Source organism: Rhinopithecus bieti, unplaced genomic scaffold (assembly GCF_001698545.2).
Source record: "Rhinopithecus bieti isolate Rb0 unplaced genomic scaffold, ASM169854v2 scaffold_6380, whole genome shotgun sequence".
Classification (NCBI taxonomy): Eukaryota; Metazoa; Chordata; class Mammalia; order Primates; family Cercopithecidae; genus Rhinopithecus; species Rhinopithecus bieti.
Genome location: NW_016806642.1, coordinates 12879135 through 12901716, shown reverse-complemented (window position 1 = coordinate 12901716; position 22582 = coordinate 12879135). Strand labels below are relative to the sequence as shown.

General features: G+C 37.2%; 1 protein-coding gene across 1 annotated transcript in view; it reads left to right on the top strand.

Annotated features, from left to right (window-relative positions):
- The window catches only part of PRKAA2 (protein kinase AMP-activated catalytic subunit alpha 2), a 66026-nt gene that overhangs the window by 26327 nt on the left and 17117 nt on the right, over positions 1–22582 (top strand). Inside the window, exons 2-4 of the mRNA XM_017877266.1 lie at positions 6219–6360; positions 21169–21262; positions 22146–22290. Of these exons, the coding sequence (XP_017732755.1) occupies positions 21203–21262; positions 22146–22290 (205 nt within the window). The 5' untranslated portion in view covers positions 6219–6360; positions 21169–21202. The remainder of the gene's footprint in view (positions 1–6218; positions 6361–21168; positions 21263–22145; positions 22291–22582) is intronic.

The window sequence follows — 22582 nt, the reverse complement described above, 5'->3', positions numbered from 1 at the left end:
ACCACCTTCAGCACCCTGTCCACCGGTCGGGGACTCTTTAGGGTGTGAGAAATACCACCTTCAGCACCCTGTCCACCGGTCGGGGACTCTTTAGGGTGTGAGAAATACCACCTTCAGCACCCTGTCCACCGGTCGGGGACTCTTTAGGGTGTGAGAAATACCACCTTCAGCACCCTGTCCACCGGTCGGGGACTCTTTAGGGTGTGAGAAATACCACCTTCAGCACCCTGTCCACCGGTCGGGGACTCTTTAGGGTGTAAGAAATACCACCTTCAGCACCCTGTCCAGTGGAGCATGTGAAATTAAGTACTTAGATTCTTTTTGTGGACTGAAGCTTCATTTTCTTTGGATTAGTTCAAATTATTATGCAGTATTTCCATAGCCTTTACATTTTGGCAACTCTTTTCTTTGTTTGATCCTAGCAGAAAAATGGATTATAATTTAGGCCCAAAATAATTATCTTTTAATTGTTCCTTTTGTTTTACTAGATATGATAATATCCTCAACTATATAATATATTAAAATAGAATGAGGATGTATTTGATATGAATTACTATGGGATGATGTACAGATACAGAAGTGTTCCAAACTATGCCTTATAAAACTCTGGTGTCTTACCTGTGGTAAAAAATGCTGGACTTCATATGGGAGTGATATTGGAAATTTGAAAGCTTATAATCTTTGTGTAAAACAAGTGTGTATTTATACCTGTATAACACAGCTGTGTGAAGTTCTGTGTCTTGTATATAAAGAAAAATGTGTCAAAACTGGAAAGCATCCAGAAAGTGGCAACCAAAATCACCAAGAGGCAGGAGTGGCTTAAAAGCTTTATACCCTTCAATGGGGAATGATCCTTAGGGGTATCATTAGAAAAGTCTTAGAGTGGGAAGGGGAATTAGCCTTGATCTACTCCAACCTGTTACTTAATGCAGGAATTTATCTTATGATAATCCTGATAAATGGCTGAGCTTCCTCTGTTTGAATACTGGATAATGCATTAAGAGTGCTGATTTTGGCTAGGCTCACGCCTGTAATGCCAGCACTTTGGAAGGCCAAGGAAGGCAGATCACCTGAGGTCAGGAGTTCCAGATCAGCCTGGCCAACATGGTGAAACCCTGTCTCTACTAAAAATACAAAAAGTAGCCAGGTGTGGTGGTGTGTGCCTGTAATTCCAGCTACTCGGGAGGCTGAGGCAGGAGAATCACTTGAACCCAGGAGGCAGAGGTTGTAGTGAACTGAGATTGTACCACTGCACTCCAGCCTAGGTGACAGACTGTCTCAAAAAAAAAAAAAAAAAAAAAAAAAAAAAAAAAAAAAAGCTGATTTTGGGGACATGCTGCTTGGGTTTAAATCCCAGCCCTGCCTAATGGGATCTACCGTGGTCACTCACCTACTAGCTGAGTGACTATGGGCAAATTCTTAACCTCTCTGCAAATTTTTAACCAGCCCCGTTTCCTGGCTTATTATTGCCAACATCTGTGTTCCTGACAATAGGCAAAGACACAAGGGATTTAGCCTCTGACCCCCCCTCCCATCTGGCATTGAGAGATGAACTGAGAATCAAGTAAATGTTTGTGTTATACATCTGGTGGAAAAAAAAGTATATTCAGTATATAGTAGTTACCTTTAAAAAATGAAATTTTCAGTATAGACCAGAGTGGTGAAAAGGAAGTTTAGGGGAGTCTTCATGAGTCAGACAAGTGTGTTAGTTGAAGGAGAGTCTATTGACTATTCCCAGTTCTGCCTTCTGGAACAAACACGTAAATCAGTTTAATTCCTTCTGTGTGACAACTCTTCACCTTATCAAACGTAAAATATAAAAGGCATAGTTTGGGTGAGTGTGGATTTTTTCCCCCCTTAAAATTCCATAGCTTTAGAGAGTATTTTGTATATTTTGGCTAAAATTTAGGAAAACAAAATGAACCCACTAATGGGTGATAATTTTGTAGAGCTCTTTAACTTTTAATCCAAAAAATTGTGTGGACTGTAAATTATAATTCATTTCCATCAACTCGTATATGGTTATTCAGCAAAAGTGGAAATTTGAAGTAGATTCCAAACCTTTTGAGTTTTAAAATATTCTAAATAGTGTATTATTTAGATTCAGCCTTGAATGACAAAAATATCCAAAATAAGAGTGGCTTAAACAAATAGAAGTATTTTGCTGTCTTGTAAAAGTCTGGGCAGGTGATGTAAACTGTTGTCATGTCTGATGGTGTCAAAAATATGGTTTTCTCTTTCTTGTTGCTCTCCCCTTCTTAAGTCTGGTCTCGAGGTGCAAAATGGTGAGTTTGATATTCCAGGCTTCAGGATGAAGGAAGGGATGAGGAAGAAGTTGTTAGGGATATTTCTGCTTTGTATCTTATTGGCTGGAACATATTCATGTGGCCACATCTATTAATAGTTACTAGAGAGGCTAAGAAGCAGGGTGTACGCTGGGTAGCCATGTACTCAGTTGTAATTTGGGAGTTTCATGTATGGGAGAAAGAAAGATGCAGAAGATATTGGGGGACAACCAGCAGTGTAATGTAATTAGTACAGCTACTTACTTGAGTAGGCCTTCATTAAATCGTTGTTCAACACATGAATGTTTCTTATTGCTCCTGTCAAAGTAGGTATTGATCTGGATATTTACATATATAGGTGATAAATTATGGCAAGATTATTTATTATTGGTGTTTTTATAATTTTATTTCTCATCTACTCTTTACAAATATCATATATCTGACAGTCTTCAGGCAGATGTAATACTGTCCAAGATTCATTTCAGTTTATTTATTGCTGTCCCCCACCCTCCAAAAAACTTGGAGGTGTATTAAAAAATCTCTTCTCATGTGTCTATGATGACCATTTCTTGCATAGGCTCGGCAAATGTTTTTAGATTGAATAAATGAATGGTAATAAAACCTTGAGGCATCCAAGCCTTTTCTTTTAATTTCTTTTGTTTCGATTTACACAAAGAAAAGTTTATATCTATAATATACATAGAAGAAATTCTTGACCTTAAATCTGTATTTATTACAAGATTTTCAGGAACATTCATTCAGCTTTCAGGTGGAATGTGGTTAAGTTTGGATTTAATTATGGTTAAGTACCAATTATGGCATTATTTGGCAAAAAACGCTAAATCCCCATTGTAGGGATTTCAGTGCTAGTTATTTCATTGAGGCTATTGGGGATTTGAGGAGAGAGACGTATTTGTTAGACCACCCTGGCAAGGTGTTTGGGTATTATAAAATTCCCAAAGATGAGTAATAAACTACTCAGGTATCAAGAAACCATTTAGCTTATTTTAATTGAATAGAAAGTTCCTAGAAATCGATAAGGTTTTTCTGGAGTCCTGGAAACATATTTTGGAATGTTAGTAAGTTATATTGCTTGAACTTGTTTTGTCTCACTTTGTTTTATATGCTGAGAAAGTAACTTTCAAGCTTCATTAAATTTTTTGAAATAATTTACAGTTTGCAAAAGTTATTAAGATAAAAATAATCTCCAGCAACAGAAACTCAGTTCTTCCTAAGTCATTGCATTACATGTTTGGAGTACTCTGACTGAGGGTATTACTGTGTGGCAGTTATGCTGGCTCTGAAGTCAGCCCAGGTCAGATTTTGTGTCATCACTTACTGTGTGACCTCAGGTGACTTATTTAGCTTCTCTGTGCCTCAGGTTTCTCATCTATACACTGGAGGGTAATAATACTTCATAGAGTTGTGGTAGGGTTGAGAGAGCAGGGCACCTAGCACTTAGAATAAAGCTTAGTACATAATAAACAATAAATGTCATTAATGGTCACTTTTGTCATCGTTATTAATGTTTTCCTCAAAATGAGTTAAAATATGACTCCAAGAAATATTTAGGAGATTATATCAGTTGACTTTTTCATTTGTAGCATATACGCTATGTGGTACCAAGTGAAACAGAAGATGCAGGTTTGGTAAGGAAGAGGAGGAGAATGTTGAATGTGGTTTTTTTGTTTTGGTTTTGGTTTTTCATTTTTTTTAGAGACAGGGTCTCACTGTGTCACCCACACTGTATTGCAGTGGCACCATCTTGGGTTACTGCAACCTCTGCCTCCCAGGTTCAAGGGATCCTCCTGCCTCACCCTCCTAAGTAGCTGGGACTATAGACATGTGCCACCACACCCAGCTAATTTTTTATTTTTAGTAGAGATGGGGTTTCGCCATGTTGCCCAGGCTGGTCTCGAACTCCTGGGCTCAAGTGAACCACCTGCCTCGGCCTCCCAAAGTGCTGGGATTACAGGCATGAACTGTCATGCCCGGCCCTTGAATTTAGTTTAGAATGTGTTGAACTTGAGTTGTTTGTGGGATATTAATCTTGAAATATGAATTTAAAGGAGGGACAGAGGTCACTGGCATATGGGTGATAATTAAAACTGTGGGAGATGAATGACATAACATAAGGGTCTACCTTGGGCCTAGGTTTGAAACCTGGGGACACTAACCTTCAAAGAACAGGCAGAGGACATAAAGGAAACCATCTGAAAGTTAGGAGAAACAGGAGAGAGAAATACCACCAAAAAGAGGTACGGTGTCTGATGAAACAGAGATTATAGTAATCTGAGAACTGAAAAGTATCCATGGCTTGTTAATTAATGGGTATTTTGTGACCGTTTGGTATCCGTAGAGCGGAGGTGGAAACCAGATAGCTGTGAATTTAGGGATGGGGATAAGGGAGGAAAAGAAGGCAATAAATGTAATTGCTGTAACTACTCTTTTGAGAAATTTTGATGAGACAAGTTGGAAACTAGAGGAAGATACAGGATCAATGGAAAAGTTTTGGAGGGTATATGATTTGGATAGGCTTAAGAGAAATAGCTATTAGAAAAGAAAAAAGGTTGAATATGAAGAGAGTGTAGAAAAGATGGGTTCAAGGCCAAATTTGATGAGACTGACTTTGAATAGAAGGAGGGATGTGGATAGAAGTAAGCCTTTAAGAGAGGAAATTGGGGTTCACCTGTAATTCCTGCACTTTGGGAGGATCACTTGAGCCCAGGAGTTCAAGACCAGCCTCAGCAACATAGTAAGACCCCATCTCTACACAGACTTAAAGATAAAACAGCTGGGGATGCTGGCACATTCTCATAGTCCTAGCTGCTAGGGAAGCTGAGGCAGAAGGATCACTTAAGCCCAGGAGGTTGAGGCTGCAGTGAGCTATGTTCACACCACTGCATTTCAGCCTGGATAGCAAAACATTACCCTGTCTCAAAATAATAAAAAGGGAAAGTCACTCCGAATGACTTCATGTTCTCTAAAAAAATAAAAAGGATGTTTGTCACTGAAAGGAGGGTTAGATACATGTTTTGAGGAGAATGGTGAAAGTTTAGAATAGAATTGAGGAAAGTGGGAGAGGTAGCTGACAAATTTGTTCCCTGACTGAGGGATTTTTCACCTGAATGGTATTTAAAGATATCACTGGTAGTGTGGATGCCATGAATGTGTTATATGAAAAAGCAGAATGACTATATTTAACATAGAATATATTGATTTAGCATCTCTGTGTACAAAGCACTGTGCACATATACTTCCTGGGAGATTCAGATGAGCACTGGTCATCTTGTCCAAGGCGAGTATGAGCGAATAGCTCAGGTCATGTGATTTTTCACAAATGCAAATGTTTATAATAGATTAAAAATGGTAAATGGCACATGAGTTTTATAAACATACTATAACAGTTTGAAAGAGATAGAGATCCCATCAAATAGGGGGAAAATAAGAGGACTTTATGTAAAAGGCACAAAAAAGGGCCATGTGTGAATTTTCTGTTGAAATAGTAATTATTCTGAATTTTTGATTTATTACACTATTTATTCTTCTATAATACAATGACTGGCATTAAACAGAAGAAGAGAAACAGATTAATGAAACAGTGAGTTCTCTCCTGTCCAAACACTGTTCTAAAGTTGATTATATTTTTAGTAAGAATATAAAATTCAGTAATCATTTTCACAAACATTCCACAAATATGAGCATCTCTATTAGATGCAAAAGATACAGAGATGACTAAGATACAATTTCTGTCCTCAAAGAGTGCATACTCTAATAGAAGAAATAGAAGTAAAAGGAACTGTAGTTTTGTACGACAAGTGATATAAAGATGGTATATATGAGTAGAGAAGTTTAGGGCACAATGGAAGGAAGCATGAATAAATGATTATGTTGACATAACAGCACATTTTTTTTCCTTTTTCTTTCCTTTAGTTGGAGAACATCAATTAACAGGCCATAAAGTGGCAGTTAAAATCTTAAATAGACAGAAGATTCGCAGTTTAGATGTTGTTGGAAAAATAAAACGAGAAATTCAAAATCTAAAACTCTTCCGTCATCCTCATATTATCAAACTGTAAGTATTTTTGTATCTGATAATGCCAAAGAGACACCTGTCTTAAAATGTTTTTTAGGAATTTTATAATGATTGTTTATTGTTAACCTTTTACAAAGATGTTTTTTCGTGTTCACATTCAGCAAGTGTTAATTCATTTAACCTTTATGAGTCCTTTTTTTGCACACACTTGGTTAGAATGAACAGACATTGTTTCTAAATTGGTACTCTTCTCAAGTGATGAATGAAGCCTTAGAAGTTGATTCTTATCCAACTTTAAATGTCATTCAGGGTTTTGACATTTCTAGATTCATTTTTATAATTTTTATCTAGTCAATTTTCACTAACATATCAGGGTATTTTTTTCTTTGGAAAGTTGGAAAGTATATGTCAAAGATTATTTCACATAGTGTGTTACTCATAGAACTGAAAGTAGTACTATAATCGTAAAGCTTTTAGGAAGGCAAATGTGCCCCTTGGGAAAAATACACTTAAAAGTCAGGTAACATAGAGATACAATAAGATAATTCAATTGAAAGATAAATAAATAAATATTTAAAATTGACAGACCCCCTAGAAAACTATAAATACTTAATTGTGCAATACTCGTGTTTCCTTCATCAATTAAAGTGCCAGTCCCTTTGCAGTTTAATATTTGTTGAGAAAATGTAACGTGCTAGACGCTAACAACTGTCTCATTTATCTTTAAGCTTGGATACAGTTTTATAAGATAAGTATTGCTCTTACTTATTGAGTACCTGGTAGTGGTCCGGAACTGTACCAAGCATTTTTTTTTTTTTTTTTTTTTTGTCACGGTTCTGCTGAATGTATGGAGCATTTTACATCTTTAATTTAATGTTATCTTCGTGATCAGTGTCTAAAGTAGGCTTACTTTATAGACAAGGAAACTGCATTATCTGAGAAGTAATAGCAGCTTATCCAAGGCCACACACCTAGTAAGTCACAGAGCTGGTAGTCGATGTCAAACCTGATTCCAAATGCCATGCTGTTAATGCTCTAGCACTCCAGTTTTTCTTAAAACTGAGAGTTATAGAAATTCCTTTTAAAGAAAAAAGAAATTTATGGATCCCCGATTTTGACTTATTTTTAACATACCATTACTTAAGAAACAAAGCCCTACATATAAACTTTATATGTATATAGTTTGAATGCAGCTATGAAACCAAAAGAAATTCACAGTTTAAATACAAAAAACACCACACGGGAATCAATGGAATTCAAAGCAGTATCAATACTATAATGTGACAAATAATAGTGTTTTATAACAACCAAATCATTGTTAGAGAGTTTAATAGTGGAAACAGGAGGAGGAGATCAAATACTAAATTTATATCGTGAGTCAAATAAGATTGGTACAGAGAAAGCGTGTTCACACAAATATACTATTAAAAAAGCAGTATTAGGCTGGGCACGGGGGCTCACGCCTGTAATCCCAGCACTTTAGGAGGCCGACACGGGCAGATCACAAGGTCAGGAGATCGAGACCGTCCTGGCTAACACAGCGAAACCTTGTCTCTACTAAAAATACAAAAAAATTAGCTGGGCGTGGTGGGGGGCGCCTGTAGTTCCTGCTACTCGGGAGGCTGAGGCAGGAGAATGGCGTGAACCCGGGAGGCGGAGCTTGCAGTGAGCCGAGATGGCGCCACTGCACTCTAACCTGGGCGACTGAGCAAGACTCCGTCTCAAAAATAAATAAATAAAACAGTATTAATATCTCTGAGATGTTATTTGCTAGTTCATTAAAATCAGACATTATATTTAAGCTGACCTTTGTCAGTGAGCAATCTTTGAATGTCAGCATTAATGGGAACAACTGGATAACGCTGTGGAGTTATGTTGTTTACTTGATGACAAGAGTAGCATGTAAGTATGGTAAGCAGAATAATACCTGCACCCCCCCCATGTCTATTTCCTAATTCCCAGATTTTGTGAATATGTTAGGTTGCATGGCAAAGGGTAACATTGCTAAGCAGCTGACCTTAAACTAGGGAGATGATCCTGGATCATGTAGGTGGGCTCAATATTAACACAGTGGTTCTTAAAAGTAGAGGAGAAGAGTAGAAGAAAAGAGTCAGAGAAAAAGGTCTGAACTTGGAAACAACATCAGAATGATAAAATGTGAGACGCACTCAACTAGCCATTGCTGCCTTTGAAGATGGAGAAAAGGGAGCATGAGTCAATGAATGCAGGCAGTCTCTACAAGCTGGGAAATGCAAAGAAATTCTGCCCCAGAGCCTTCAGAAGGCAACACAGCTGTGCTGACACCTTGATTTTGGCCCACTGAGACATGTGTCAAGATTTTAAGATAAAGAACTGTAAGATAATACATTTGTGTTGTTTAAAGCCACTGAGTTTGAAGTATGGCAGCAATGGGAAACTAATACAGCATCATTCTTGAAATCCTTAAATAAATGGCTGGTCCAGTTATTGTTGAGATTTGGAACATTCCTTTAGTCTTTACTGCTGTACTTATGGTTAGTGAACTATGGCTATTTGGTATTTTTAATGAACGGACCCATGCAGTGCATCTTACGGGCAGCATGAGTATGCCACTGACTGTTCAGAGCAGGCTTTTATGGGATTGGTGTGGATGTCCGGTGATGACTCAGTTCTCACATCACTGTTATGAAATCTTCGTTCTTAGAGTAAGCTTCGATGTCATATGATCTTCACTTGAAGTTCACTTAGTCATAAACATAAACAAAAAAAAATGAGGTCCCTGAAATTGCATGGCAGTACTTGATTATAAGGTTATCATCCAGGACCTATGTATTAGATGGTCCAGAGTATGTATATCGAGGTTTTTAAAGATTATCATAAGAATTAAAATTCCACCCATGATCTTGGTGACTCACCTCTCCTATCCTTTGTTTCTTTAACTCGAAAATGGGACACCTCATTTGAGGATTAAATGTGTTGGCACTGGTATAATCCCTAGTATTTGGTGAGCGTTGGCCCAGAGCAGGAATTAGCTATTTACAAACTAATTCCAGTCCTCTTTCATTATTCCAAATGGTTTTCACTTAACTGAAACAGTTCATCTCTGACTTCAACTCCATATTATTAATGACTTTGTTCTAGTTACTGGGTAACATCTAAGCTAAATCTCTTTGTCTTCCCCACTGAGTGTCCACTTCCTATGAGAAGAGAAAGCTGAAATGGCCAGACTAAAAGTGTCGTATGCTAAAAAGAAAGTGGAGAAGGGAAAGATCTTTCCATATTTGCCTTATACCTTGACCTCATCACTTTTACAATGCCAACCCTGAAAGACTTTGAGGAAATTTTACCCATTTGGGTATGAGTCCTACTATCTCTACAGTTCCTAAAAGCACAAATCAGATTTTATCGATAAGCAGTTGCAGTTGTCATGAGGATTCTAAGGCTTCTTTTCCTTTTTTTTTTAAAACAGAGTCTAGCTCTGTTGCCCAGGCTGGAGTGCAGTGGTGCAATCTTGGCTCACTGCAACCTTTCCCTCCCAGATTCAAATGATTCTCATGCCTCAGCCTTCCAAATAGCTGAGATTACAGGCATGTGCCACCACACCCTGCTAATTTTGTATTTTTTGTAGAGACAGGCTCTCCGCCATTTTGCCAGGCTGGTCTCGACCTTCTAAGCTCAAAACCATCAGCCTGCCTCAGCCTCCCAAAGTGCTGAGATTACAGGCTTGAGCCACTGCACCCAGGCCCAAAGATTTATTTGTGATGTCATATTTATCAGTGTTTTCTTGCCTCCATTTCTTTATTTACTTTCAATCATTTTATTTTTGTTTGGCTGTCTCATTCTGATATAGGATTATTTAATTATTTGCTATCTTCTGAAGGAATTATAGAAGATTGTCAGAGTTGGTCAGAAAGTAATTCGTAGAGGTGAATTTGCAGTTTAAAACTTTTGGCTTCTAGCCTTGAGATTAATTCATTCAGCTAATTGCCTCTTTAATTGTAGGTCTGATCTTAAAACAAAAAACAAACAAAAAAACCCCACTCATGTATTTTTGCTACCGTACAAGCTTATTGACATAGTCTCTAACAGTGTTAGTGATTTAAACAGAGAGAGCAACTTTATCCTTTCAGTAGTTTTCTTTTGTGTAGCCTTGGACTATCAGGAATAGTTTCCTTATTACAAAAATGGAACTCTGGAATTAGCAAGAAAGTTTGGGCACTGAATGCCAAGAATGAAGGATATTTATTGCATGATTTCTTTATTAACCCAAATTGAAAAAAAATTTCAAATGAATAACCTAAAACCCACTGGTAGAAAATTAAAAGGAGCAAACAGGATTTAAAGAAAAATCCAAACTTTCCCATGAAGTAGAATTTGTTGAATTGATTCTTTCCTTGTTTTTCTTTCCTCCATAGTTCTTAATGCAACTTGATTTTACTTGGTCCAAAGATGAATGCTTGCTAGTCTGGTAGAGATGATTTGATTTTGTCTGTCTAATTCTTTTTTGTTTGTTTGTTTGCTTGTTTGTTTTTTTGAGACGGAGTCTGGCTCTGTCGCCCAGGCTGGCATGCAATGGCGCAATCTTAGCTCACTGTAACCTCCGCCTCCTGTGTTCAAGTGATTCTCCTGCCTCAGCCTCCTGAGTAGCTGGGACCACAGGCAACCGCCACCATGCCCAGCTAATTTTTGTATTTTTAGTAGAGACAGGGTTTTACCATGTTGGCCAGGATGGCCTCGATCTCTTGTCTTCGTGATCTGCCCACCTCGGCCTCCTAAAGTGCTGGGGTTATGGGCGTGAGCCAGCGCACCGGGCCTGTCTAATTCTTTTTAGTCTATCTTATTTAACGTATGGCCAGCTTTTTAACATCATTAACTGCCAGCACCACCTTGAAATGTCTCTAGGTTTCCATGACACCTCAGGCTTCTGTTTTCTTTTTTGCATTCTTGTTTTTTCTGAAAACTTTCTTTTATGGGCCCCTCTTTATCTTCCTGGCTGTTAAGTATTGATGCAGTCAAGTACACCGAGCTACTGCAATTTTCATAGTGAACCCTCTTTTGATGATTTCATCTACTACCATGGTGCCGTTTGCCATCTCTATGCTGAAGACTTCCAAATCTTGATGATTTCTGGCCCTTTTATTTCTCTGGATTTCTGAGCACATTTATCAAATTGTTTATCAGATGTTCACATTCTGGAGTCACAGAGTCACCTGAAGCTAAACGTTTCTCTCTCTTCCAACTTACTCCTCTGTATTTTTGGGGGTGGGAGAGTGGAGGGTAAGTAAATGAAAATGCCATTCATGCAGTTTCCTAAGCCCCAAACTTGGGCAAAATCTTTAATTTCTTCTTTTCCCTCATTTCTTACATACAATAAATCATTAAGGTCTGTACTTTTTTTTCCTAAGTGTCCTCTGAATTTATCCATTTTTCTTTGATCTGTCAAGTTACCATCTTGCTTCTTGTACTTCAGCTGTGTCCTCTGCTTGGAATACTTTATCCACATCTCTCTTTCCCTAGGCTGCCAATTCCAACTTGTCCTTTAAGTGCAATTACATTTGACCCTTGAACAGTAAGGGTTTGAACCACATTGGTCTACTTATGCTTGGATTTTATGCCACCTCTGCTGCCCTGAGACAGCAAGACCAACCCCTCCCCTTCCTCTTCCTCCTCAGTCTACTCAATATGAAGATGATGAGGATAAAGGCCTTGATGGTGATCCATTTCCACTTAATGAGTAGTCAGTATATTTTCTCTTCCTTATGATTTTCCTAATAACATTTGCTTGTCTCTAGCTTACTTTATTGTAAGAATACAGTATATAATACATTTAACATGTGAAAGGTGTGTTAATTATTTATGCTATCTGTAAGACTTCTGCTCAACAGTAGGCTATTAGTATTTAAGTTTAGGGGGAGTCAAAAGTTAAACATGAATTTTCGAGTGCACAGGGTTGACACCCTAACACCCACATTGTCTAAGGATCAACTGTACCCCTGAAAACCTACTTTACTCAGTAAGACTAGGTTAGGCTCTAACTCCTCTTTGTTCCCAAAGCACTCAATGTTCACCTTTTCCAAAGCCCTTAAATTGTGTTGTAATTGCACATTTTCTTATTGGTATTTCCCACAAGACTGAAGTACTTAGGAGCAGGAATTATGGCTTCTTTTTTTTTTTAATTCAAATTTTATTGAGCACCTACTACGGGATGCGTGCTGTTCTAGGCATAGGGGATATAATCGTGAAAAACAACGTCTCTTTCTTGTGTTTTTATGTTCTAGACAGTAAGTAAACAAATTAACAAGATCATTTTAGGCAAAGATAAGTGCTATGAGAATGAAACATGATGCCATCACAGAGTGTGACTAGGAAAGAAGAAGGGCTGATTTAGGTTAGGTGTGAGGAAGCCTCACTAAGAGGATAGGTTTGACCTAAGACCTAACGGATGATAAAGATCTGGACATTTGAAAATCTGGGGACAGAGTGTTTTCAAAGGAAGGGGAAGAGCAACATCAAAGAGGTGAAACAAACTTCAAGTGTTGTAGGCAAAGGAAGATTATGTAATCTCAGGAGTGGAGTGAGGAAAAGAGAAGTAGTTCAGGAATTTTAAGAGTAGATGGGGACCAGATAACAAAGGGATTTGAAGGCCTTGCTAAGAGATTTGATTGTGTTCTAAATGGGAACTTTTGGAGAGTTGGAGAAGTAACATGATATGAGTATAGTATAGAATGGGTATGGTGGCAGAAGTAGAAGCAGACAGACCAGTTGGGAAGCTATTGCTATAGTCTACCTGGGAGATTATGGTGGCTTTAACCAAAGCGATAATCTAGATTTGTGTTAGCTAATATAGTAGCTGCTGGCCATATGTGGCTGTGTAACTTTAAATTAATTAAAATAAAAAATTTAGTTGTCTGGTCACACTAGCCACATTTCAAGTACTTAATAGCCGCATGTGTTTAGTGACCACTGTGTTGGACAGACCAGATAAAAAACATTTCTATCATTGTAGGAAGTTGTGTTCAACAGCCTGGTCTAGATGGCGAGAAACTGATGGATTTGATATGTATTTTAGAGGGAGAACTAATGAATTACTGATGGGTTAGATAAGGAGGAGAAATAAAGGATTTTTTTTTTTTTTTGGCTTAAGCAACTGGGATTTTGGGTTTTGGCTTGAGCAACTAGGTAGTGATAGCGGTGTCATTTTTTGAGATGGAGAGAATGGAAAAGAAACATTAGAGAGAGGTGAACATTAAGGATACTGTTTTGGCCATGTTAAGCTAAGAATCCATTAGACATGTAAATGGAGATATCGTATATCATCTTTATCTCTCCAGCAACTAGCACAGTAGTAGGTATTCAATAATTACTTGTAGCTCCGTAAAGAGGTGACATTTGAACAAGGTCCTGATGGCTCTAGGAGTCCAAGCAAGAACAAAAGAATGAAAGCGTAAGGAATATGGTGTATTGGGAACAAACAGTCTGGTGCACAGAGTATATATAGGGAAGTGGAAAAATAAGGCCAGAAAGGCAGGTTGTTGGTTGATCCATTCATTCAACAAATGACACCATTTAGGCACTAGGGATACAGCAGCAGACAAAAAGGCAACAACAACAAAATCCTTGTTATTATGGAGATTGTATTAGTGTGTGGTGGAAGGGTGGTGGGGAAAGACAATAAATCTCACATTTTATGTCATATGTTAGACAGTGAAGAGGTGAGGGGATATGCCATGTAGATATCTGGAGGGGGAATGTTACACATAGAAGGAAGAGCAAATACAAAGGAAAGTAGAAATTCCTGCAGGCCAGAGATCAAGGGAGCAGAATGATCTAGGAGGATTAGAATAACACATGAGGTCAGAGACATAAAGCCAAGTTGTGCAGGGCATTATAGGTCATTGTAAGGACTTTGGCTTTTACTCTTGTGTAAGGTGGGAATCCATTGGAAGGCTTTGATTAGAGGTGTGATGTGATCTGACTTACGTTTAGACTATAGGTGAGCAAGAGTTGAAGCAGGGAAACCAATTAGGAATCAATTGCAGTAATCTATGTAAAAGATGATGTTGGCTTGGAATAGAGCATAGCGTAGAAGTGTTGAAAATTAAACTTGTTTTGTATATACTTTCAAGGTAGAGTCAACAGCATTTGCTAACAGATAAAATGTGAGTTCTAAGAGGAAAGAAGTTAAGGATGACTCCAAGGCATCTGGCCTCGGCAAAAAAACAAGGATGGAGTTGCCAGTAACTGAAGTGGAGAAGATTGTAGGAGGAACAGGTTTGAGGTGGGATGTTAGGGGGGTGGTTTCAACAATTTAATTTTGGTTTTATGAAGTTGAAATGCTTATTAGGCATCCAAATAGAGATGTAAGTAGGCTGTTGAATAAGTGAATCTAGAGTTCAGGGGAGAGGTGTAAGCTAGAGAGATAAATTTGGAAGCCATCAGCAGACAGACTGTATTTAAGTTATTTAAAGCTCTAAGACTGGATGAAATCGCCAAGGTTGTGAGTATGGATAAACAAGAAGTCCAAAGACTGAGCTCTAGAACACTATGACGCTAACATGTCTGTTAAAATGTCTGAAAAATGAGGAGGAACCAGTAAAAGAGAATGAAAATGGTCAGTGAGGTGGGAGGAAAATTAGGGGAATCGGGTATCTTGAAGCCACGAGAAGAAAGTGTTTCAGGAAAGATCACCGACTGTCCCTTTTACTGGTGAATATTGAGGTAAGATTAGAACTGAGAATTGACTGTTAGATTTGGCAACGTGGAGGTTGCTGTTGTCTTTGAAAAGAACCAATTTAATGGAATGATGAGGACAAAAACCTCAAGTAAAGGGTTTAAGAGGGCCTATGAGATAAAAAAAAGGGGGAGATAGTAACTATAGGAAGGAGAGGAGAGACATAGGAGTGGTAACCAGAAGAGAATGTGGAGTCTAATCAAGGTTAGCTTTTTAAAATGGGAGATATTATAGAATGTTGGTATGCCAAAAGGAGTGATTCAGTCAAGAGGAAGGAATGGATACAGAAGAAAGAGGGGCTAATTATAGAAGCCACATCCCTTGGTGGGTGTGGGAGACAATCCAGTGCATAATCGGAGGAGTTGGTGTTCGAAAGTATATGGCCATGGAGTGGTTGGCTATGTGTGGCGGAAGAAAAGATAATTAGAAATGAGGCATTCAAAGAACTTAAAGGCCGTATGTTAAGATATTTAAAGCCTTAAGACTGGATGCAGTTACTAAAGATATGAGTACAGATAAACAAGAAGTCCAAGGACTGAACTCTAGAGCACCATGATGTTAACATGTCTGTTTACGTCACAGATTATCTATAAGATATGACTTACACCTAAAACAGTGACTGTGGTAGCAATGGGGAAGAAGACATTAATTCAGAATGAGAAGGAGTTAGTAAGAAGATTGATTGATGACTATAATGTGAAAAGGTATTTGGAGGCATTATCTGATGGCCTGCATTTCAAAGACAATGAGATTTTTGAGGGAGGAAGTTTTGGGTAAGAATTTCTTTTAGATCAGAGTTCATTCATTACTAGACTATGCAAATTTGCCAGCATTTAAAATTTCATTAAATTAATGTGAATTAATGCATCTAGGCTCTGATCAACAGTGCCTTCCACTGTATCAGAAAAAGAGACACATTATATGCCTTTGGCTAGAGGTACACTACACTACCTAGTCTTTCAAATGAAAACAAAAATTGCAAAAATGAGACTGAAATCTGATCACATCTCTAGATTTAAGAGTGGGTTAGAAATTGTGCATTATGCTGCTATAAAGGATGGAACAACAACATTGATACTGTGGAATCCTCTTTAGCATAGACTAAGTGGTTTCTTCAACAAAAGAATGTAAGAAAAACAAACAACAGAGTTGGAGGAGCAACCTATACATTAGAAGAGATGTAAGAGACGAATCAACCAATTATAATATATTGATTGCGTTTGTATAATTAAATCTTCTGATTGGATATTTGATGACATGATTTTTGATATTTATGCATGATAACAATATTGCATATTATGCATACACACATATATTTTTTAAGTTATCCTTTAGAGATATGTATAGATTTATTTACAGACGTAGTGAAAGCCAAATTCAATGTGAAATGATGCTTGAAAACGTATACTTTTACAAAGTTAATAACCAAGACATTAATTACCTTAGACTCTAGAATGTTATAGAAAATTTGACTTATTCTATATGTCCATACATAAATAAGAAAAGCACTATCAACTCAATAAACAGGGGCAAAAGACACAGCATTTTCTACGAAGAAATGTATATGGTGTTTTGCAAGTGTTGGAGAATATATAAATCCACCAGTTTTCTAAAGATTTTAGCACTGCCAAACTTTCTTTGGAAAACAGTTGGCATTATCTTTTCAATTGGAACGTGCACAATAACTGTGACTCAGCAGTTATACTCATCAGTATATATCAAGGAGAAAATCTTGCCATATAGAAGAATGTTCGTATTAGTCCATTTTTACATTACTATAAAGGAATACTGAAGGATGGGTAATTTGTAGAGAAAAGAGGTTTAATTGGCCCACAGTTCTGCAGGCTGTACAGGAAACATGGTGCTGGCTTTTACTTCTAGTAAGGGTCTCAGGATGCTTACAATCATGATAGAAGGCAACTGGGAGCCAGGTTGTCACGTGGTGAGAGGGGGAGCAAGAGAGGAAGGAGGAAGAGCTAGGCTCCTTTAAACAAGCAGCTCTCTCAGGAGCTGAGCAAGAATTCACTTATTACTGAGGCAATGGTGCTAAACCATTCATGAGGGATGGATCTATCCTCATGACACAATCACCTCCCACCAGTCCCCATGCCCAACATTGGGAATCACACTTCAACATGAGATTTGGAGGGGATGAACATACAAACCATATTAATGTTCACAGCAGCAAATAATAGCAACATTGTAGAGACAACTTAAATACTCTTTAGTGTAGAGTAGATGAATAAACACAATAGGATATTATAACAATGGTCAAATCAAATAACTATAGCAAGCACAACAATAGGAATGAATCTCAATAAAATAACTACTGGAATATCACATAGAGCGTGATACCTGGTTTTTAAAGCAAAGAACAGTTTAACATATATATGAATTTGAATTATTCATATATATGAAATATGTATATGTAGAGAGAGGGGATACACACATGCATATGTACATATATAAACTGAATAAAAGAGATGGGAAGGAAAGGATTAACAGGGGTTTCAGGATGACAGCTACATTGGGTGAGAAGCAGTGGGATGGGGAAGGCGGATCCCTGTATGAATTAGATAGAAGCTGTTGTCAAGGTCTTGGCCTTTTGTCTGAGTGATGGGTTTGTAGGTATTACATTATTAAAAATAGTAATTAAATAAAAGATCATTCATGGACTACTGAAGACAAGTGTCATGAACCAAGCATGATTGATACATTTCTATGTAACTGAGTTCTAACTAAAGAAAAATCTTATGTGTATGTAGCTACGTAAATAATATTCTAAAATCTCAATAGATTTGATCACCAAAAAGGTGTACTCATAAATGTTGATTTTGGCTAACTTTGGAAAGATTTCTATTTTTTTATTTTGTATACTATTTTATGTGGCTATTGCCTAAAAGTGAATATAAGTTGGTCAACTAGAAAATGCTTAGGATTTTCTGGATAATTAATTTTTTTTTCTTTTTTTGCCAATCTGAAAATTTTAAAGTACATTGGTTTACTTCTCTGCTGTACTAAGAAAATCATACTGATATGTATAAGTGATTCATGATTGAATTTTTTATAATGCTTCAATGTACTTGTATTTTAGAGAGCACAAGAGATTTGACTTACTCAGGCCAGGCTTAGAACGTAATCCTGGAATTTGCCTTTTCCACTAAATCCTTAATGTAAAACTGTCTTTTTAGGACTTCTTCCTTCTGAAATTTGTTTCCCTTTGTCCCTACTCCATTCTGGTTAGGGGTGGGGGACGATGGGAAATTTGATTGGTTGAAGTTTTGCTGTAATTTTGCTATGACTTTTCAGTTTCAGATTACTCTAGTTTTGGTTCCAAGCACTCACATTATTTAAAAGTGCTAATTTATACATTTACATAAATACCTACTTTGTTATAGGCACTTTACTAAATACATATTCATTAATCAAATTATTGTAATAATAAAAACATATAATTACAAACTGAGGTGCGTGTTCTGAAGCTCAGGAGAACGCATCTGTGAGTGCAAAAAGGTACCTCACCTGGACTTAGGAAGTGACTTTTAAGCTGAGATCTAAAGGATGATTAGGGCTTAGGTCGTAGTATAGGATTCAGGTCAGTGAAAACAGCTTATACAAAGGAGCTGTAGCAGGAGGAGGTACAGCATGACTAACACTGAAAAATGTAGTGTGACTCGGTGTTGTGACTCAAAGGTGAGACCAAACAACAGAGATGGCAAGGGGCTGATTTATTCAGGACCTAAGAGCAATGGGAAACCTCTGAAGATTCTAAATTGAGAGGCTACTGGAGATCATATTTGTGTTTGAAGAGAATATTTAATGTCTGTCTTTCTGGCTAAACTGTAAGCTCCACGAGTAGAGGCACCAACTTTTAGTCTCACCGAGTACAAGTAGGTACTCAATAAATGTTGTGTCACCATTTAGTAGCTTAATGTCTGGCAGACAGTAAGTGCTTAGTAATGTTATGGTTTTCATTGCTCTAGACTGGCCTTTAGTGTAAGACAGTGGCTGCTAAGGATTTAGAGATTTCATGAAATAATTCATTCCAAGAATATTTGTTGAATACCTGTGATATACTCAGAAATTGCAGCTAAATTTATTTATTAGAATGTCATCACTTCTTTTCTTTTGTGCCCCATCTAGGATGTACAGAGCACAAAAGTGATTGAGAATTGTTACTAAATCAGACCAGCCTACAGTGAGGTGCTACAGCAGATGCACTTGCCCTACGCTATTCACTTTGGTGCTTGTAAAGATAGCTTTTATGAAACTATTTCTTCTAGAGTTCTCGGTGTAATTACGTTTCCAAAGTTTATTTGAAATAGTCTCAATTCTTCTTCAGTCATATTCATTTCTTTTATATAAATTAGGATACCTTTCCATGTTTCTTCCCAAAGACTAATGATTGCCATCAAAAATATTTCTTCTGGCCAAGTACAGTGGCTCATGCCTGTAATCCCAGCACTTTGGGAGGCCAAGGCGGGCAGATCACTTGAAGTCAGGAATTCGAGACCAGCCTGGCCAACACGGTGAAACCCCATCTCTACTAAAAATATAAAAATTAGCTGGGCATAGTGGTGCATGCCTGTATTCCCAGCTACTCGGGAGGTTGAGGCAGGAGAATTGCTTGAACCCAGGAGGTGGAGGTTGCAGTGAGCTGAGAACATGGCCACTGCACTCCAGCCTGGGTGGCAGAGTGAGACTCTGTCTCAAACAAAAGAAAAATAAATAAATAACTAATTTTAAAGTCTCCAAAACTTGGTTTGGTAAAATTGTGTATAGGGGTGTAAGTTGTAGTTTTGGGAAAAAATTTTGTTTATCAAGTAAAGCTAATTTTTTTTTCTTAGTTTTTAATGTGCCCAGCTTTGGATGCCTAGAAACACAGACACACAGACACACAGACAGACAGACAGACACACACACACACACACACACACACACACACACACACACACAGTTAGTTAATTTTTCATGATGGGAATTGTTTAACATTTACAAAAGTAAAGCGGCGAGACGACCTCATGTATGTCTTATTCAGCTTCAACAATAGTCAATTCATTGTTTTATCTGTTCCCCCCCCATTTCCCCTGTGCCAGATTATTTTGAAGCAAATCTCGACATTATCTTTTTAATCTGTAAACTCTTCAGTATTTACTCTAGAAAATACTTTTTAAATTCTAAATAACATAAACATAGTATCATTATCACATCTTAATTAAAATAATTAACAACATTATCCACCACTAATCGGCATGTAGACTTTCCTGATTGTTTCACAAATGCTTTTTTAAGTTGGTTTATTTGAATCAGAATCAAAATAAGTCTATTCAGCATAATTGATCAATATGTCTCCTGAGTTACTTTTAACATATAGTTTATCCTTTGCCTTTTTTTCTTGCATTCTGTTTGTTGAAGAAATGGTCATTTTTCACTTTCTGGATTTTGCTGAATGTATCTCTGTGGTATCATATTATGTGTCCAGGAAAATATATATATGTTTTACAGAAATGAGGTCTTGCTATGTTGCCCAGGCTGGTAAAATACTGACTTTAGAAGATATGTTCCACTTAATTGCCAACATAATGCCTATGCTTTTCAAAATCGATTCCATAAAATCATGTTGAAGATCAGTTATTTTCTTTTCTTAGCACTTTCATGTATGTTCTGTTTTAGTCTGTTTTACTGTCAATTCCCCATAACATTGTCCTGAGCTCAGGTGATTCTCCCACCTTGGCCTTCCAAAGTGCTGAGATTATAGGCATGAGCCACAATGTCTGGTCCAAATATATTTTCTATTTATCTTTAAATATGTGATACCTCATCTCCTTTGACTGTAAACAAGTTTTTGTTTATATGGAAAAAAATCAATGCTTAACTTAGTTGTTGAAGAGGGAAAGATTTCAACAATTATATAAACATGAAAAGGAGAATGTGAAACAATGGCCGTCAGCCTCAAGAAATAGAATAATTTTGTAATGGTCCATGTTTATTGCTCTGTGATTATTTTGATAACATATAATTTGTTGCCTAAAGTATTATAAAACATTGAAATAGAAAATTGTAGCAAGAGTAGATATACCAGGTTGATTTTGGTTAAAGTAACATATTTTGTTAACTTTTTTTTATTAACAAAAAAGATACCAGGTGATCAGCACTCCAACAGATTTTTTTATGGTAATGGAATATGTGTCTGGAGGTGAATTATTTGACTACATCTGTAAGCATGGACGGGTGAGTAACATACTGTCTGGTACACTAAATCTCTAAACTAATAAAAAGGAAAGTATTGGGAAATAGCACAATGCAAAGATTTCTTCAAGGTGGAAGTCGCTTTTATAATAATGCTCAACTAAACATATAGAGTGTTAGACAAATTTTCTTTCTTAAAAAGCATACCTTTTGAAATACTGATTTTAGAAAACATGTTCCACTTAATTGCCAATACGATGCCTATGCTTTTCAAAATCTGTTCCGTAAAATCATGTTGAAGGTCAGTTATTTCCTTGTCTTAGCACTTTCACGTATGTTCTGCTTTAGTTTGTTTTACTGTCAATTCCCCAAAACACTGTGCACATTTAATAATATTAATTGAAATTTAAATATTAGTGCTTAGCAACAAAGAAAAACTTGTTTATTGACATGTTGAGCTTTGACAAGCTTTTGATTGGTTTGTTTTGTCTGATTTGTTGAGAATTCCAACACAATTCGAGCTTGCTTAATTATATGTAGCCTGATTATGAAATTAAAAATCTTGTTAAATAGATGTATCAGATATTATTATTTTTTTTTTTTTTTGAGACAGACTCTTGCTCTGTTGCCCAGGCTGGAGCGCAGTGGCATTATCTCAGCTCACTGCAACCTCCGCCTCCTGGTACAAGCAATTCTCCTGTCTTACTCTCCCGAGTAGCTGGGACTACAGGCACACGCCACCATGCCCAGCTAATTTTTGTATTTTTAGTAGAGATGGGGTTTTACCATATTGGTCAGGCTGTTCTCGAACTCCTGACCTCAGGTGATCCACCTGCCTCAGTCTCCCAAAGTGCTGGGATTACAGGCGTGAGCCACCATGCCCAGCCCCAGATATTCTTAATGCAGTTTCTTTTATGCTTGATAGGTTGAAGAGATGGAAGCCAGGCGGCTCTTTCAACAGATTCTGTCTGCTGTGGATTACTGTCATAGGCATATGGTTGTTCATCGAGACCTGAAACCAGAGAATGTCCTGTTGGACGCACACATGAATGCCAAGATAGCTGATTTTGGTATGTAACTCCAGGGTTGTTCAGAAATGTACTAGCTACCTTTTAAAGCATAACAATTCATTGAAATAAGAACTTTCCATGTCAACCTTGTACATTCTGTACCATGGAAAGGGATTAGCTGAAATCTCCTCAGTAGCTTTTTCTATTCATTTAAATACACTTTAAAAATGCAGATACCTCCAGAGAAGTTAGATGGCTGTCATCAAGATAAATCCATTCAATCTGCATTTTCTCCTAAGGAAATGATGCATAACTTTTTTTTGGTGTTTTTTTTTTTTTTTTTTTTTTTTTT